Below are 20,522 nucleotides of genomic sequence, written 5' to 3'. Positions count from 1 at the left end.
GGAGAAGTTTAAACCTGACCTGTATTATTGTTTATTACCTGTGCTCTTCTGGATTAAGGCATCGTTTGTTTCATGTTCATGTCCATTAGAAATATGGCCTAAGTGGTACATGCTTTTATTGATTACTGTTTGGTTGCTGAGACAAAATTTTAAAAGGGACAACGATACACAAATAGACATAAAATATAATAATATATGTATTTAGTGTATTAAAGATACTAAAATTATGTTTGGTTACGAGAATAGGATAAAATAAAAAATAAAAAATATAATTATGAAAAATTAATAAAAAAGTAAAAAATAAAATATATTTTTTATTGTGTCTTTTTGTGTTTTTTTCTATTAGAATAAATATAAAATATACTAATTTAGTATATTTAAATATAATATTATTTATTAAATATAATTTTGTGTCTCAAGTGTCCTGGTAAAGAAAGGCAACCTAAGACACATTTTTATACTTTTATCTTTAACTATATTTTAAAATATCAATCTTATCTCTAATTCTAACTCTTCTTTATTTTTTTATCATCTCATTCTTTGTTCTAAGAGTTTGTTTGGGTGAGTTTTTTTTAAAAAAAAAAATTGAGTTATCTTTTTTTTTAAAGATCTTATGAAAAAATAAAAGTAATTTTATGTTTGGATGTTTCATGTAAAAAATTATTTTTATCTATCAATTATATTTGGGTATAATAATATAAAAGTACTTTTGTGTTTATTTATTACATGAAAAATATCTTTTTTTAAGGAAAAAAATTTAAAAAAAAGATGTAAATTACAGCTTCTTAAAAAAGTTTTTTTTTTATCCTTTTAGTACTTTTATTTTTATTACTAAAAATTTGTCAAATACACTAAAAAATAAAAAATAAAAATTTATTAAAAAAACAAATCTTTTTTTATTAAAATAATGACGTCCATACATCCACTAATTCTAACCTCTACTCCTTTTTCTCGTTCCTCCCTCTTCCCTTTCCCACTGTCGTTTCCTTCCATTACTACTGGTACTGCCACTGGCGCCATCCTTTTTCACTCCTCTTCTTTCTCTCTTCCTTCCTCCCTTCACCCTCTACCTTTGTCTTCCTCTCCTTTCCGTCACCATCACTGCCAGGGACGGATTCAAGTTTATGGGTGTGGGGGCAAGTACCCCAGTGAAATTTAAATTGTTTTTAACTAATACATAGTAATAAAATTTATTTGCCCCCACTATATAATTAAATTTGACTCCACTATGATTGTACTTCACTCATCAACTTCAATTATGTAAAAACAAATGGTAATTCAATATTTAAATGAATTTGTTACAATAACTTAAAAAAAACGAGTGAAATAAGTATAAATTTGTTATTTTATAATTATAATTAATAAATAAATTTAAAATTTTAAAAAATATGTTTATATACTTAGTGAATATCACTATTGTGCCCCGTGTGTATGTGTGTGAGTATATATATATATATATATATATATATATATATATATATATATATATATATATATATATTATTTGATTATTTATTCAAAATAGAAGTAGTTACTAATTTAATATCCAAAAGATTCAATCTCAGTCCGTGCGTCATTATGGTGTTGTCTACTTGCGAGAGGTCGGTCAAGAGGTTTGTCTCATCCTTAGTTTTTATTAGCATGTCGTCCACATATACTTCTATTAAACTCCCAAGGTGAGGTGCAAACACCTTATTCATCAGCCTTTGATATGTGGCTCCTGCATTCTTTAACCCAAAAGGCATAACCACATAGCAATAATTTGATTTAGGCGTGACGAAAGATGTTTTCCTTAATCCGGCTTGTACATCGGAATTTAATTATATCCCGAGTACGCATCCATGAACGATAAGTATTGATATCCCGAGCTAGAGTCTACTAGGGTATCATCATTTGGAAGTGGATACGAGTCTTTTGGACACGCCTTGTTTAGGTTGGTGTAGTCAATGCACATCCTCCACTTGCCATTCTGTTTCTTGACTAGCACCACATTTGCCAGCCAAGCCGGATATTTGACCTCTCTGATGAAGCCGACTTCTAGGAGGGCTTGTATTTGCTCTTCGACCACTTGAGATTGTTCGGGACTGAGCTTCCGTCTTCTCTGCTGAATAGGTCGTGATCCAGGATATACTGACAATTCGTGTGCCATGAGCTCGGGATCTATCCCGGGCATGTCGGAAGCTTTCCACGCAAAGAGGTCGGAATTCTCTTGTAGGAGTCTTATTAGTTTCTGCTTCAAGTCTTCTTTCAAGTTGGCTCCTATGTTGGTGTTCTTACCGTCCTCCTGCCCGATCTGTACCTCTTCAATCTTTCCAACGGACTGTGGTCGCAATTCCTCTTTAGCTCGAATTCTCCCGAGCTCAATGGTATGTACCTCCTTGCTTTTACCTCTCAAGTTTAGGCTTTCATTGTAACACTTTCTCGCCAGCTTTTGGTCTCCCTGGTGGTTGCAATTCCCTCTAGTGTTGGAAATTTCATGCACAGATGGCGGTGAATACCACTGCTCTGAGCCGATTAAGGGTCGTTCTACCTATTAAAGCATTATAGGCCGAACCCACATCAATGACTATGAAGTCGATGCTTAGAGTTTTGGATTTCATCCATTTTCCAAAAGTTGTATGTAGGGGTATGAATCCTAGTGGTTTTATGGGTGTGTCCCCCAATCCGTATAGGATATCAGGGTATGCCCTTAATTTCTTTTTGTCCAATCCCAACTTGTCAAATGCTGGTTTGAACAGGATGTCGGTTGAACTTCCCTGACCCACCAGGGTTCTGTGTAGATGGGCATTGGCAAGAGTCATGGTAATTACCACCGAATCGTCATGTCCAGGGGCAATACCCTGCCGGTCTTCTTTAGTAAAAGATATGGCTGGAAGGTCAGGCAACTCACTCCCGACCTGGTAGACTTCTTTTAGATGTCTCTTACGAGAAGACTTTATGAGTCCTCCTTCAGCGAACCCTCCCGAGATCATATGTATGTGTCGTTCCGGGGTCCGTGGTGGATCTCTCCGATCTTCTTCATCTCGCTTTTTTTTTACCATGATTGTCCGACCTCTCCATGAGATATCTGTCAAGCCGGCCTTCTCGGATCAGCTTTTCTATCACATTTTTCAGGTCGTAACAGTCATTTGTTGAATGCCTATATATCTTGTGGTATTCACAGTATTCGCTACGACTTCTCCCCTTCTTGTTTTTGATGGGTCTAGGGGGAGGTAGCTTTTCAATATGGCAAATTTTTCTGTAAATGTCGACAAGAGAAACTCGCAGAGGAGTGTAAGAGTGATATCTCTTGGGCCTTTCGGGCCGACTTCTTCTTTTTTCTTGGGCTCCCTTTCCTTCTCCCTGGTCGGGTTAGCGTGCCCAGGTCGCCAGCTTGGTTCCCGTAGCCTGGCATTTTCCTCCATGTTGATGTACTTCTCAGCTCTTTTTTGTACATCACTCAAAGAAGTCGGGTACTTTTTCGAGATGGGCTGAGAGAAGGGACCTTCTCGAAGTCCATTTACTAGGCCCATAATCACTGCCTCTGTAGGCAGATCTTGAATTTCAAGACACGCCTTGTTGAACCTTTTCATGTAGTCCCTCAGAGGTTCTCCGACCTCCTGTACTCCCAGGAGACTCGGGCCGTGCTTGACTTTGTCCTTTTAGATTGAAAATCGCATAAGGAACTTACGCGAGAGGTCGTCAAAACTGGTAACCGACCTTGGGGGTAGGCTATCGAACCATTTCATCGCTGCCTTTGTCAGAGTTGTCGGAAAGGCTTTGCAGCGAGTAGCATCAGAGGCGTCGGCTAGGTACATCCTTGGAACTTTTGCCCTCATGATGTCTTCACTGAACGGGTCTTCTCCCCCCAATGGATAATCTTCTCGGTCGCTACGAGAACTCCTACCTCGGAGGTTAGCTTCTAATCTTAAGAGCTTTTCTTCAAGCTCTTTTCGTCGTTCAACCTCTCTCCTTAGGGTTCTCTCCGCCTCTTGTTGTCGCTCCAGTTCTTGTTCCAGCTGCTCTAGCCGTCCTTGGTGACCATCGAACAATCCCATAAGATCGGCAGCATGAGGTTGTCCCTCTTTTTCTGGCTCGTGCACCTCAGAGGGGATTCCTCTTGGGTCTTTCACTCCAGAGGGACCTTCTCGATGTTGACTGCCTGCTCCTTGCAGGGATATTATAGCTTTGTCGTTGTTTATTGCATCTTGCTGCTCTTGCTCAGACTCTGATGCAGTGTGTCCGTCCTCATTCTGGTCGTCCGCCATTATAGGGTGATCTCTCAGTTCTCCGACAACGGCGCCAATGTTACGTGGGTAACCTGAAATAGTTGGGTTGGGCTAGGAAGAAAGGCCCAAGCGTCAGAGGAATGGGATCTCCGACTCGGTGAGCACCTAGGTGTCTCCGTCCGAGCTGTATATGTGAAAGAATAGGGGGTGGTACCTGCAAAGACACTCTGATGCCTAATTTAGCAAGGGGATAAGCAGGTTTAAGAGTATTGGCACTTAGTGTTACCTGAGCATGTCAGTGTATTTATAGTAGTGATCCAATAACTACCGTTGGAGTAGTTCCACTTCTAAAGGTGGATAACCGTCCCTTTATCTTAGGGTTATTGGGATATTGCTTTTGGAAGTGGGTTGAGAGATTTCAGGAGCAGTTACTTATTTGAATAAGTGTTATTTGCCAGCTCATGTCGAGTCCAACCTCTTTGGAGAGGAGCCTATGTCTAGCCTGACCTCTTAAGATGAGGTCGGGTGGGTGGTGAAGGCCAATCTTTGGATTAGGCCTTTTTGGCTTATTTGGACCAGGACCATAGTGTTGGCCAGGATATGAACAATAATAATACCGTCTATTTAGACGTATATACTAATTATGTTAAAAATTTAACTTTTTTTTTTCAGCCATAAACTCAAAAGAGCACAATTAGCTCATTTTGGTGACAAACAATATCATTGCAGGTAACTGTTATTAAATATAAATTCATAATAAATCAGATGTAATGTCATTTAGTTTACATTTTGTCATGCATAAACTAAGATTAATGTCATTTTTTTGTCTTTTCAAAAAACTCAGTGCAAAATAAGATATCTCAATTCTACAGATTTTAATTGAATTAATTGAATTCGTCCCTATAATAAGAAATCAATTTAATTGAATAATCTTAAATCGTTTATATAATTATTTTTATGGAAAAAAATGTGACAGATTTTCAAGACTCAAAAAGTTATTAATAAGAAGATGTATAATAAATTACGAAAGATTTTTTTTAGATACGCTATTTTTATATTCTCCTATTTTGTTTATTAATTATTCTTATAGTTCGATATTCAAAAACAAAAAAATAAGCATTCTCATTTTTTTTTTGTTTTTTCACTATTTATAGGGAAATAAGGCATCTTCAGATCAAAATCCATATTTTGACCTACCACTTAAAAAAAATGAAGACAAATATAAATATCCATGATATTTAAGCAAAATTATCTTTTGTAAATAACTGACATGTATTTTGATTTATATATACTCTTTCTGAATCAGGATAATATTATTATTATCATTTTTTTAATTATGTTTTTTCTGATAATATATATACCTCTTTATTGTGTGTTTTTATAATTTAACATTTTAAAAATTATTTATAGTAATTTTAAGGTAAAAAAATATGATATAAATAAAATCACGTCAATATTAAAATAATGACAAAAATATTTATCTAATAAATTTGAAGAATGAATAATATATTAATAAAAAAATTAATTTTTTAAGAAACAATAAAAAACAATAGAAAAGCGGCTAGTGCCTATTGAGCCGTTAGTATGTTATAAATAAACTATCTATTTTATATATGTGCTTAGATAAATTAAGGGTGATAATAAAAAATTAATAATATGTTAAAAATAAAAAATATTTTGTCATTTATTTTATAATAATATAAAAGAAAATTTATAATATATATTTATTTAATTTTTAAATTTTATTTCATTGGAGAATTCAAGCAATAAATTATGTACAAAATACTATGTTAAATTAAAGACATTCGTCTCACATTTTATTTTAATTTAATAACATTCTTTTGAATAAAATTATACTTTAACTTTAAGAAAAAAATATTTTTTGAGTAACTACCTTTGCACCTTCTATTTCCTCTGTTTCAATGACTAGGATATCTTTGAGATTGGAAGCAAACCATGAGAAGTAGTCAACATTCTAAAATTATAATTAATAATTAATTATTTTATATAAATTAAATACTACTAATGACTAAAAAATAAAAAATTAATTAATTTTTAATAAAAATTACAATTGTAACTGCACCTATAATTTGAATAGGGTGAGCCTCTCTAAATTTATTTATAAGGTCCATATCATCAGTTATCTTTTTAACTTTATAAGAAGGTAAAAAATTTAGATTATCATATATTTAGACTTTAACGATAAAGAAAAAAGTCTTGTCAATTAGGTTGAGTGAAAGTGTAGGTGTATCTGACGGATCTCCTTTCTACAAGGTATCATTTAACATATTAATAATAAAAAAATATAAAAATTATCATTAAAAATACTTCCGTCAATGATTCTAGAAATAAATATATACTGGTTAGAACCTACCAATAAGAATGAATTAAGTATCTCTACACAACTCTTTCTCAATATTTATTTTGTCTCCTTATCAAATAGTACAAAACATGCACAATTATAGTCATCAATGACACCAAACTTAAATCGGTACCTTATTGTTATACGAAAATTAATTGAATAATTACTTATTATTAATTATTATCATTATTAGCTTAGGAATAAATTTTAATTAATTTGAGTTGACTCATACAATAATTATGTGAATTTATTAGTCTAAGAATAAATTTAAATTAAAATAAATTTGATTTAGTTTTTTCAAAAATTTTAATTTATGAGTAAATAATTTAAAATTAAAAAGTAACAACTTAAACAAATAATAATAAGTTATACGTTAAAAGAGTAATGTGCAAATAATTTAAAATTTAAAAAATAACTACCTAAGCAGAAAAACTTAAAATTTAGAAAATAACAACTTAAGCAAATAACTTAAATTTAAAAAGATCAACCTAAGTAAATAATAATTTATAATTTATAAATAAAATTTTAAAAATTCAAAAAAGTAATATGCAAATAAATTAAAATTAAAAAATAACAACCTAAGCAAATAATTTAAAATTTAAAAAATAACAACCTAAACAAATAACAATTTATAATTTTTAAAAATTTTTAGTGACAATACTAAGTAAATAATTAGTTTAAAAATATTAAAAACTAAATATTTAACAACCTAAGAAAACATAATTTAAAATTTAAAAAGTAACAACCAAAGCAAATAATTTATAATTTATAATTTATAAATAAAATTTTAAAAATTTCTAGTGACAACGCTTAAGCAAATAAATTCTCAAACTCAACATATAAGCGGCTCCCTATTTGTATTACTATAAAGATAAAGATTTAAAAACTAACAACCTAAACAAATAATTATTTATAATTTATAAATAAAATTTAAAAATTTAAAAGAGTAATATGCAAATAAATTAAAATTAAAAAGTAACAACTTTAACAAATAATTTAAAATTTAAAAAATAACAATCTAAACAAATAAAAATTTATCATTTTTAAAAGTTTCTAATGACGACACCTAAGTAAATAATTAGTTTAACAATATTAAAAATTAAATATTTAACAGCCTAAGAAAGTTTAATTTAAAATTTAAAAAGTAACAACCAAATAATAATTTTTAATTTATAAGTTATAAATAAAATTCTAAAAATTTTTAGTGACGACACTAAACAAATAAATTCCCAAACACAACATATGAGCGCCACGTCAGGATAAGACCTCCCATTTTGTATAAGAGCTTCCCATTTATATTACTATAAAGATAAAGATGTATATTTTATTTTAGAAGTCGTAATACCACGCCACCTCTATTGTAAAATATAAAATTTATTTGCTTTTCTATTGAGGTAAAAAAATATTTTTATATTTTTATTTATAAAATTATAAATTTAATATGAATAATTAAAAAATAAAATATTTTAAGTTATTTAATATATATGAAAAGTATAAAATAAATAAATTTAAATTAAATAATTAAAAAAAATTGTTGTTATTATGTATAAAAAAGTCAAGATAAAAATTTATTAACATTATTTATAAATTAGTTATTTATATATTAAATTTATTTTTTTTAATCCTATTTAATTTGAAATAAATTTAAAAATTTATATTTATATTTAAAACATTCTTTTTTTAATACATAATTTTAATAAATAAAAAAATTATGTTAATCTTATATTAAACATCTTTAATTATTTTTAATTTTATTATTATTTTTTAATTATTAATTTTTATTTTGATTATATCATCTCATCGTATTATACACTATTATTTTCTCTTATTATTATTTTACATGTATGACTATTATTGTCTTGCCGTCACCATGATGTTACCTTGTTTTATTCTCTTTTTTCATTTTCTTCTTCTATTAATCCCGAACACAATCAATTACCATCATATCATATTACCATTATCGCAGCTCTTATTTTTGTTTATCACTTTGATGCATACATATCCATTTGTGTTAACTTTTGAATTGTTAAAGATTTATTAAAAGAATTTTTTTTGTTTGATTTAGATATCTAGGTGTATAACTATTATAAATATACTTATTTTTAATACTTACTTGTAAAGTCATATTTTATCATTTAAAAAAAATAAGATATTAAGCATTTTAAAATTTTGTATAGAATAATTAAATAAAAATAAAAAAAATTTATTAGTTATTTAATTTCTTTAATATATAGTATAATTGAATTTAAATTAATTTAGGTATAATACTAAAATCATTATGTTGTTACTATGTGTAACAATGAAGATAAAAATTTATAAATATTTGTAAATTTATTTATTTCTCAATTATATTTAATTTGAAGCAGATATGAAAATTTGCATTTTTTTTGTTTCCTATGGTATCCGCAACTCGACCGATCAAGGACTAATCCGTCGCGAATCTGAACATCATTTAAGGGTCTGCCGTTGGCCAATGGGTTACTGCATGCATAAGGCGGGATTCGAACCCCGACACTTGCTTAAGCGGACGAGTGAGCTGACTACTCGACCAACCCAAGTTGGTTATGAAAATTTATATTTAAATCACTCTTTTTCTAGCATAATTTTATTAGCTAAAAAATTTTTTAAGAATTATTATTTGCTTGTTACTTGTTAAAAATTCCAAAATATAAAATGGTTATAAGATAAAAAAAAATTTACTTAAATATAATTTTTATAAGGTACTCTATGAATGAACTCAGGTGAATGAGTATTATATGTAAAATGAATGCTAATATATTGGTACAAAAATTATTCTGTATAATTTTTTTCAAAAAAATATTGTCTATTAAACTATTTTACTTTTATTCTTTTAAAAGCATACTCATAATAAAAAAAATTCGCATGAATAATTTACCTACAATAGAAAATTCTTGATAAAGTTGTTGTGAAAAATGTGTAAAAGTTTTTTTTATTCAACGTAACTCATTGATATACGGGAAAAAATTTTTTAATAATAAACTTCTCTAGGGTAATATTGGAACTTAAATTTAAACGCCAATTGACATTATATACGGTGTAGGTACTTAGAGTATATTAGAAGAGTATGATAAAAAAAAAATAATTTTATGTAAATTTATTTTTTAAAAAATTGTTCCTATTGAACTATTTTATTTTTATTTTTTAAAAATATATCCAAATAATAAAAATCTATAACAATAATTTACATCCAATACAAAAATCTTAATGAGATTACTTTAAAAAAAATAAATAAAATTTTTTTTATTTAACGTAACTGATGAAAGAAATTTTTTAATAATAAACCTTTCTTTAGGAGCAATATTGGAACTTAAACTCCAATTATCTTTATATAAGGTTTTATGTTATATTTAAGTAAAATGAGAATGATGGAAGAGAAGATGAATAAGAAAAGAAAAAAAAAAAAGAGTTTTTTTTACACAGTAACATGATATGATAGATAGTAAAAGAGAAAAGAGATAATTTTGGAAGTGTTGTGATTGTGTGAATTAATTAGATGAGAGAGAATGTGAATGTATGTGATAAGAGAGTAGATGAAGTAGTAGAAATTTTTTAATATGGAATAACTGACCTATAATAGGATAGATTATTAGAAATGACAAAATTAAAAAAAAAAATTTGGACACTAAATTTACGTATTGACATTATATATTGTTATAGATGTATTGACATTATATATTGTTATTATAGATAATAAAAATAAATTTAAAATAAAAATATCAGAGTTAAAACATTGAATATATTATAAAGAATGAAGGTTGGTGGTTTAATTAACGTACTCTTTTTAAATAAATTTAAAATAAAAATAAATTTAAAATAAAATATTTATGTACTCTTTTTTTATGTACTCTGTTGAAATAACATTATTAACTGCCCATTTCAAATTTTTATATACTCCTATATAATAAACGAAATTTAAAATATAATTATATTTAAATTATATTTTAAATTTTTATGTCCTCCTATGTAACAAACAAAATTTGAAATATATGTAATTTGAATTTAAAAATTAATACTCAAGATTATATCAAAAATTTAAAAATTTTAGATTTAATTATTCTATTGATTCCTATAGTTTTGCTAAATTTTCAATTAGGTTCCTATATATATTTTTTTTAATTGGGTCTCTACATCAATTTTTTTTTTCAATTAGATCCCTCTTAACAGGCTTAATTTTATAGAGACCCAACTAAAAGGGAAAAAAGTATAAGGACTCAATTAAAAAAAATTAGTGTAAGGACTCAATTAAAAAGAACAAGAAATATAGAGACCTAATTAAAAATTTCGTAAAATTATAGGAACCAATAGAATAATTAAACCAAAATTTTAAGCAATAGAATTAATAATGGGTAATTAAACAACATGCTGATGTGCTTACGTGCTTTCACCGTTTCACTTAACATGTTTATGGACAATCCATCTCCTCTTTTATTTAAATGTACATAAAACATTTTAGATTAAATTATAAATTTGAAAAGAGCAAGGCCAGCAACTTTTGTGATTGGTAGCCATCAAATAGCCATCAATGATAATTTAATGGTGTGAGATTGGTGTGAGATTTCATCCAATGACTCACCTTTCTCTGCTGGTTACATGCTGGCCAAAATTCAACAAAACTGCTTGAAAAATAAAAATAACTGTTTGCCAATTGTTAGGAGAAGTTGATGGAGATAGTGGAAAGAAAATTGAAACGGCACGTAGAGAGTGGGAGATGACGTGAGAGATAACTTTATCTCTCACGTTATCTCCCAATCCTCACGTGGAAGATAACCTTTTCAATTCTCTTCCCATTATCCCCATCAACCTTTCTTAAGAATTGGCAAACAGTTATTTTATTTTTAAAATTTAAATCAATCCAATTAGATTATAATTTAATCTAAAATCTTTTATGTACTCTTTTTTAGTCTTAATATTGTCTTATTTACACTGTAAACGAGATACATATAAAATTATCTCGTTTATAATATAAACGAGATAAGAGAAATATTTATTTTAATAAATATTTTTTAAATTATTATTTTTATAATTATTATAACTAATTTATTTATTAAAATAAAAAACCCGAAAACTGCACGTCGTATGGTAAGAGAAGATTTTGACAAAAAACAAAACAAATTCCTATGCCTATATTTGAATTTTTTTAATTTGACTGTACGACTAAAATATTTGCTAATATTCCATTCGATTTAAAAAAAAGTAATGAAATATATCAATTTTTATTTTTAAAATTGATATAAATTAAATTATTAATATTTTTTTATTTTAAAAATTATATTTTTATACTTATAAATATTCATGTCTCGTTTACAATATAAATGAGATATATTTATAATTAATTCGTTTATATTTTAAACGAGATGAATAATAAAATATAAAAATATAAATTATGTTCAAATTATCTAGATCAGTAAATAAAATATTTAAAATATTTATTTATTTAAGATTAAAAATACTTATGTATATTTATTGTTTAAGATTAAAAATTTAAGATAATAGATAATGATGTCGATAAAAGGAAAAACAAATAAAATAAAAGAAGATAATGCACCGGATTCGAAAAGATAAAAAAAAAGATAATGCACCGTTTAAATTTAAATAAAATTTGAACGTAAATAGAATCATATCTAGGTAAATCAAAAGTGATAAACATAGCATCAAATAATTTAATTTTAAAGATGACAAACATATGGGGTAACTTATAAATACCCATTAATTGGTCAATTATTCCCCACTATATGATGTATGTTCATCCTCTTCCTGTTTTCAACCACATCCATCATAGTATATACATTTGTTCCTTCTTTAACTTGATGGCCTCTGACCATAACTTTCTAGACTTTTTTCTCGAGGAGATAGAGTTTGAGAATGAAAGAGAGGATGATCAGTTTTATTCTTATGATTACAACAATGAATTGTCAAAATCTGAAAGCCAGCTATGTGTCCCTCCAGATCCCGTAGAAGATTTAGAATGGTTTCCGAATTTTCAAGACGATTTAATATCTTTAAAGAACTATGATGACTACATATCATCACAGCCACAGAATGATTATTTTGTTGATGATAACTCCAGTCAATCTCGCGAAAGCTTCGATCAACCGGCTACTCCTCACCAACAAAAGGAAACTAAGTCAAAGCATGAAGATACCGGCGTAAAAGACGATGAGAACGATGAGTATGTGTTGATGGATATGAACGGTCGTAGAAAAAGGAAAAAGTTCAGGACAACCGTTAACAGGAAGCCGAGGAAAAATATGAAATTTGAAATTAAAAGATGTACTCATTGCGAAGTAGAGGAAACTCCTCAATGGAGGAATGGACCCATGGGTCCCAAAACATTGTGCAATGCATGTGGTGTGCGCTACAAGTCTGGTAGGTTGTTACCGGAATATCGTCCCAAGGCAAGTCCATCTTTTGATAGCAGTAAACATTCCAATTATCACAAGAAGATAACAAGGAAGTTTCGTTAATTAGTCTATCCTTCATAGAATTAATTACTAGTTTAATCATTAATAGTTCACTAGATGTTTTATCTTTTCTCATTCATTTATGTTGTGAATAATTTATTTTTTCAATAATTATGTTTCTATTTATTTTAAAATTAAATATTTTAGTCAAAACTAATTTAAAAAATTATATATAATTATCAAATCAACTATGTTACTATGTTAGTGTTCGTGGTTGAAACGAGGTCACGATTTTTTTCTGGTATTTAGTGCTCATTATTGTGGGGATTCGACGGTTGCAAGATCAAATGACATGACCATGGTAGTATTTGCGATTATCTCGTGAAATCAGTTATGACCTTAATCGATTATAAAATATAAAATATATATTAAAAATAAATTAAACAAAATATATATATATATATAAATAAATAATAATTAATTTAATAACTAATTTTGAAGCTACAAAAAGTTATTTTCATTATCAAATAGATTAATTTAGTACATTGTTATAATATTGTCACAAGTATATATATATATATGTATGTGTGTGTGTGTGAAAAAAATAAACATGCAAGTATATTTAGTATATATACGAATTCATTTATTCATATGACAATGTTATATACTCTTTTAATCAGATATACTATACATTTAGATATCCTGTATTTTTTAATAGCTATATGCAATTACATATTATTTTGTGCTAGTTATATATAAGTTGACTAATTCACTTAAAAGAAATTTGAATTCTAGAAAAAATATAAATTTACCTAATTTTCTTTTGATTAACCAAATTATTAATTAATTTACCTCGCTAAGAATAGAAAAAATCATGCTATTTAATCAATTAAATCTGTATTTTTAAAACCACACTATATATGTTTAATATTGAGTTTAATTAGATTACAATTCTAGAGTTTTATTTTAAAAGAGTTAAATTATAATTAATAATAATTCAAATTTTAAATTTAAATTTAATAAATATAACTAATTTGTCAAATTCTGATGGGTTCACCTTAAGATTTCAAACAGATTGATAATATTTTTAAAACCACACTATATATGTTTAATATTGAGTTTAGTTAGATTACAATTCTAGAGTTTTAGTTTAAAAGAGTTAAATTATAATTAATAATAATTCAAATTTTAAATTTAAATTTAATAAATATAACTAATTTGTCAAATTCAATGGGTCATTTGTTTATATACTCTTCTTCTCTCTCGCACACTTCTCCTTGCCATCTCCACCTTAGTTGCCGAAGGGGTGGTTCTACCTTTAAATACTCAGGCATTTCTTGCTAACCAGATTTGCCATGAGGTTTGCTGCTGTTGCTCTTTTATCGTTCGGATTTTCCTCCAATCTTAGTTCTGCTTCCAGGCGAATCCACCACTCCTATGGTTCTCACTCTTGAATTGGCCATGGCAGATTTGCGCATCTCCAAGCTTCAGTCGCATCTGGGCACTCCAAGAAACAATGAAAACACTTTCTTGTGACTGATTGTATTTTGGGCACCAGGGTTCAATAGATTGTATTTGGGCATTCAACCTTTCTTTCACAGGGAATCCTCCATGCATCAGTTTCCAGAGAATTTTCCATATGCTCCTCCATAAGTCATTTTTTTTTTTGCATTGTTCTGGCAGATATTCAGTTGGTAGGTGGTAGAATTTAAAGACTATTTTGTATCCCGAAGCAACAGTGAAGCCGCCCCCTTTCTCCAGCATCCAAGTAACTCTATCCTCTATCTCATAAATTGAAGTGTTGAAGTTTTGATTATTGCTATAGCTACTTCTGGATTGAAATTGGACTGAATTAAGTTCTGGTTCCATATTCTGTTTAAATGCTGTAATTGTGAAATCCATTCCAGATTAGCAGTCATTGCTATTGAATGTTGATGTTAAATCCCTTTCCTACTTCCCATAGTATACCTTTTCTAGCACATTTCTGCCCTCGATAATACTCATCCAATCTCTTAGGAAGCTTGAATATTTGTAATATTTGCTCTGTAATACTTTATTGATGAGTGAATTAAGTCTAGAAACTAACCTCCAACCTTGCTTTGCGAGCATGGCAAGATTAAAAGCCTTCAAATCTTTAAAGTTTAGTCCCCCTTATTTTCTGACCTTTTCTGCCCCCACCAAAATTGGAGTATGGTTCTCTGAATCTCTTCAATTAGTGTCTCCGGTAACTTGAAACAACTTAGTGTATATATAGGTATCACCGTTGCCACCGCCTTAATAAGCACTTCGCGTCCATTAGAAGATAATAGAGCCCTTTTCCAGCGTCTGAGCTTTTGACACACCCTATCTTTAATGTAGTTAAATATTGCTTTCTTTGATCTATGAATCATTGCCGATAAACCCAAATATTTGTTTTGATTGCCAACATGAGCGACAGGGAGAATCTCCGCCAAATGGTCTCAGACTAGAATTGGGGGAGTGGATCCTCTCCAGTAGTAAAAAAATTGGATGTTGTACAGTGTTTAATCTAACCGTTCATTGCTTTCTCTCGTCTATTTAATTTTGGTCCCACTTAGAGAATTAAAGGTGAAAAATCACACTTTATTCTCTCAAGTGTTTTTTTAACTGCAGAGGATCCATTTCCCTAGAATTGGTGTGTTCTTACTAAAGAAGGCTGATGACTTGTCCAAGTTTACCCCCTTGGCCATCAATTTCTTCGTAAGTCTGTAGGACCGCTAGCAATCTCTAGCACTTTCCTTCTGAAACTTTGCTAAAAAGAATTAAATCGTCTGCAAAGAAAAGATAATTGATTGTCGAACACCTCTGATTGAGTCTCAAACCAAATATTTCCGGCCTCTGTTCTCTGTGGAGCAGATGGGATTGTCCCTCTGCGCAAAACAAAAATAGGTAGGGAGATAGAAGATCACCTTGTCGTAATCCTCTACATGGTTTAAAATAACCATGAAGTTGTCCATCCACAGTAAATCCACAATAACAAAGCAAGATACCGTCATTACAAGTTCCTCAACCCACTTCATCCATCGATCACAGAAACCTAGCTTCTTCATCACCTTCCAAACAAAACTTCATTCCACCCTATTATAAGCCTTGCTCATATCCAACTTTAATGCCAAATCATAATCTCCTTACCTTCTATTTTTGAGAAAATGCATGAATTCTGTGCAATTAGGACATTATCACTAATCAACCTACCCTTTATAAAAGCACTTTAAGAATCACTGATTAGTCTATTCATAATTGATTGAAACCTGTGCACCAGAATTTTAGATATGATCTTATAAAAAACAGAACTAAGGGTAATAGGTCTAACTTGTTTCATAGAATTAGTGGATGACACCTTAGGTATGAGACATATGTGAGTATGATAAAAGCTAAATTTTACCTCCGTAGAAAAAGCTTCTAACAACCGCTGGCACATCTTCCTTTATTGTACTTCAAAAGAATTGAACAAATTTTGCTGTAAATCCATCATCTCCCAGAGCTGAAAACGAGTTGATGGAGAAGACTACTGCTTTAATTTCCTCTTCAATCACTAGCCTACACAGCATTCTATTAGTGGCTGCATATATTTGTTGGCATATTCCATCCAATTCTGCAGCCAGATCTCTAGGACAGCTTGTTGTGAATAGATTTTCAAAGTATTTCTATGCAACTTCCACTATTTCTACTGGTTCCTTTGCCATATTCCCCTCTTCACCCTCCAACTCCTTTATTCTATTTTTCTGGTTCCTCGTTTGAAACTTGAAATGAAAAAATTTGGTATTTCTATCTCCCGAGTTGAGCCATTGCACCCTAGACTTCTCCCTCCAATACCATGAGTATTTCACATATTATCGTCACGCGATAATAATCTAAAATCAATGGGTCATTTGACTATTTAAAAGAGTTTTCAAATTTCCTCAATTAGTTTTTTTTTTTTTTTTTTGAATTCTCCAACATAAATTACGTTTACCTCTACCTAAATTTTCATCAAATTCTGGATTTTTTTTAGATAGACTATTAAAACGGTAACCAAAAAATTATGGCGCTAACAGATAATCCTAAAAGACGTAAACAACAAAATAATCTATAAAAGATTTTAAAATTTTACAAAGGTGACCAGACGATAATTATTTTTATTTGTTAATGAAAAATGCCAAAGAAATTACCAGAAGAAAATCAAGAAATGACTTGGTTAACTGTATTGAAGTTCATAATTACATGGATTTTTAATTATTTTTAAAATAATAATTACATAATACTTTTAATTATTTTAAAATAGTAAAAAGAAGAAACCGAAACTAGCACCACCCATTTGCATATAGCCCAAATCCAATTTTCAGGTACTCTTGATCAAAATATTGGTACTATGCATAAAAGGGATTATTCAATGATCCTGAGCCTTGGCATATCTAATTCTCTTTCAAAATTTTCTATATATGATTTGGACTATCATGACTCACAAGACGAGCTATACGAGACCCTCCAGAATTTCACCTTGGGCCTTTATATCATGACTCACAAGAACAGTAAATGAACCAAACAGTTTCTCAGAGTTAAAATTCAAAATTAAGTATAGCACAGCTAAAGTCACAAACCTCTGCAACTTCCTAAATAAAATAAGCATACACCTAATAGACCGTATTAACACATAAAACTACGGATTCAAAAAAACAAAAGGTGTTCAATTTAAACATATTTAAGTAGAAATGATCCAGAATTAAAGTTCCACTCCAAAGTCTAGAGCTGGATTCGAAAGAAATATAATATTTAAGTCATTTATGATATGCTAAGCAATACACATCCTCTATTTATTTTCTTAATGTAAAAGAAAAAAGATCCTGAATGTTCACCTTGTTGAAAACAGCCACACATGATTTGTGGGTAGGCGCCATTTTCTGCAGAAAGCAATTATTTCAGGAGTTGAATAGAACCTTGGTTTTCCATTGCCCAGTTCAGTAAGTGCTGTAACTACCGCTGTTCAGAAAAAGAAAATATCAATGAATTTAAGATCCAAAAGAATGTCACGCAAAACTCCACATGGAGTAAATCTTTGGAATCATTTGAGTTGGATGCATTTGTTGTTTCCATGTAAGAATTAACTCAGACACTTGTGTGGAAAACTTCATTGCTTTCTCAACTCCAGATACTGGGGAAATCAGTGACCCGTATACCTTCAATTGTTTTAATTGTCAAGGTTGTGGATCAGAAAGAAGTTAATAAAAGATCTAAGGATGATGTAGACCAAACCTTGCTTTAATATATATTTGAAACAAAGAATTAACATGACAAATTTGTAATGATTTCCATGACCATGAAGCTTTGATGTTGTGTATACACCATTAGTTAACAATTTAACATTGAGTTTCCTTAAACTAGAGATTAAATAAAAGTAGCAATACAATCCTAGACTGGTATCATTAACAACCACATGGACAGAAAGGTGCATGCACAACAAGAGAGATCACAAAATGCATTGAATTATGAAGACGAAACACAACTGGGAAGATATTGATTTTTTTTTTTTTTAAATAAGAAAAACAGAAAATGAAGTCACAACGAGCTTCAATCGGCACAACGACCATCAGAGAGCCAAAATGTGAAAGGCCTCGGCGGCTAGGGTTTGGCTTATACAAACTCAGAAAAAACCCTAAAATCCAAATAAGAATAAACTCAAAACTAGAACAAAGTCAGAATAAATCAGGAATTGAAAGCCATACACAAGAACCCAAAATAAATGTTATTACCTGAAGCATCTCCATCTGAAAATAAGACTTGTTGATCAGGGTAAGGACGCAACGAACCAACAAGATAGAGATGAGAGGACACGATGTACCGGTAAGGAGGAGGCGATGAGACTGGAGGTTGAGGGTAGAGGTTAGACTATCGGTAGAGAACTCATTCTAATCCTTGTTTATAGTTCATAAAAAAAATACCTCTCCATCAGTTTTTATGTTATAAATAGTAAATAAGAATTTAAAATATTTTTCTTTTTTTCATTAGGGAACTGTTTATATTATGATTTTATTTAATTAATTAATTAAAATAATTAATATAATTATTATTTTTTTACAATAATATCTTTTAAATTTATAAATTTAAAAATAATTTATTATTAAAAATATTAATATTAAAAAAATTATATATAAAAATAATACATAATATATAATCAAGATTACATTAATTTATAAAATTACTTAATATAAAAGAAATAGTTAAGCTTTATAATTTTGTAATGTGATTAACATTTTAAATTTTATAAATAATAATAAATAACTCATTAAAAACTTATTTTATAATGTGTAAAAAATTAAATTTATTTTTATATAAATAAATTTAATTAATTATAATTTAATATAATTTTTTATATTAATTATAATTTAAATAATTAATATAAATTATTAATTAAATAAAAATATAATTATTTAATTAATTTTTTTAAAAAATAACTTGTCAAATAACAAATTATTGGTGATATAAAGTCCCTCTGAGAAAGAAAAATTCCTCCTTTTTAAAATTTGTGCAAGAACTCATTTGCTTTTTTTTTCTAATGGTTTAAATCTCTGTGTGTCAAAAAAAGTAGGAGAGGAGCTCACTCTTAGAGGTGCGGATTTCAAATCAAGGACAAAAAGGGAGAGTAGGCTGCGGAAAGCGACCAACTGAGTGAGAAAGATTTTGCGGGAATGGAATTTCGATTTGGCGGGATGCGAAAGATAAGGAAAAGAGTGAAATAGGAGAAGAGTTTTGGAGTAATAGAGTTTTAATTTGAAAATTTTTGGAGGGTGAACACTTGCATACAATTATATCATGTGAAGTTAAAAGAAACTGTTAAATAATAACATATAAGTTTCTACAATTTTTGTAGTGTTTGAGGTTTTTGGTGTCGTTCATGCTGATATTTATAGTCTTTTCTCTTTATTATTGTACTTTCTCTAGTGTTTGTTTTTAGATTAATACTGAAATTTAGTATTGTATTTAATAGTTAAAAATTGATAAAACTAAAATTTTCAAGTTTTGACATAAAATTTTAGTTTTGTTAATACTTTAAATAAATTAAAATACCAAAAATTTGGAGATAGAGATAAAATTTTAATAATTTTTTTTAAATATTTTTATTTAATTTTTTAAATTCTAAATTTATCAAATAATTTTTATATTTATCTTAAATTAAATATAATATTGAGACATAATTCAGTCTAATATATTTTATACTAAATATAATATAAAAACTTAATTTTTTTTAAGCAAATAACTTTACACAACATGGTAGAGCAAGTGAAAACAAAAAACAAAATAAAAGTAAAGTTATAACCCGTAGTCATTTTCTATATTATCATTATCAATTGTAAGAGTTAACACTTTGCCATTCTTGATAGCTTTTAACCATTTATTAATGACATCTTTTATATCCGAGTATTTGTTTAAAAAACTTAATTTAATAACAATTTTTGTCTTTCAATCTTAATTATTTAGTGCATGTTTGGGCGCCATTATTTTGTTAAAAAAAGATCTTTTTTCAATGAAAAAAGA

At 28.8% G+C, this 20,522-nt stretch overlaps 1 protein-coding gene and 1 long non-coding RNA gene across 3 annotated transcripts; one reads left to right on the top strand and one right to left on the bottom strand.

Annotated features, from left to right (window-relative positions):
• Window positions 1–12,398: 12,398 nt before the first annotated feature.
• Window positions 12,399–13,055, top strand: LOC112771879 (GATA transcription factor 7-like). Its single transcript, XM_025816710.2, has one exon. It carries the CDS (start codon window positions 12,399–12,401, stop codon window positions 13,053–13,055), a length of 657 nt encoding a protein of 218 aa, XP_025672495.2.
• Window positions 13,056–14,095: 1,040 nt separating this feature from the next.
• On the bottom strand, window positions 14,096–18,939 carry LOC112772533 (uncharacterized). Of its 2 annotated transcripts, none has more exons than XR_011876044.1 (3): window positions 18,740–18,939; window positions 15,920–17,969; window positions 14,096–15,781 (listed from the first exon to the last, which is right to left on the bottom strand). It is a non-coding gene; the product is annotated as an uncharacterized lncRNA (long non-coding RNA). The 2 variants fall into 2 exon arrangements; XR_003187533.2 differs by having other exon boundaries at window positions 14,096–16,170; window positions 16,396–17,969; window positions 18,740–18,937.
• Window positions 18,940–20,522: the final 1,583 nt, after the last annotated feature.

The sequence above is a fragment of the Arachis hypogaea genome, chromosome 18 (genome assembly GCF_003086295.3).
Source record: "Arachis hypogaea cultivar Tifrunner chromosome 18, arahy.Tifrunner.gnm2.J5K5, whole genome shotgun sequence".
Lineage (NCBI taxonomy): Eukaryota > Viridiplantae > Streptophyta > Magnoliopsida > Fabales > Fabaceae > Arachis > Arachis hypogaea.
This window is presented reverse-complemented; position numbering and strand designations above follow the sequence as displayed.

Bases quoted from the DNA above. Each gene is read 5' to 3' on its own strand.
- LOC112771879 (XM_025816710.2), top strand. From the start codon at position 12,399: ATGGCCTCTGACCATAACTTTCTAGACTTTTTTCTCGAGGAGATAGAG.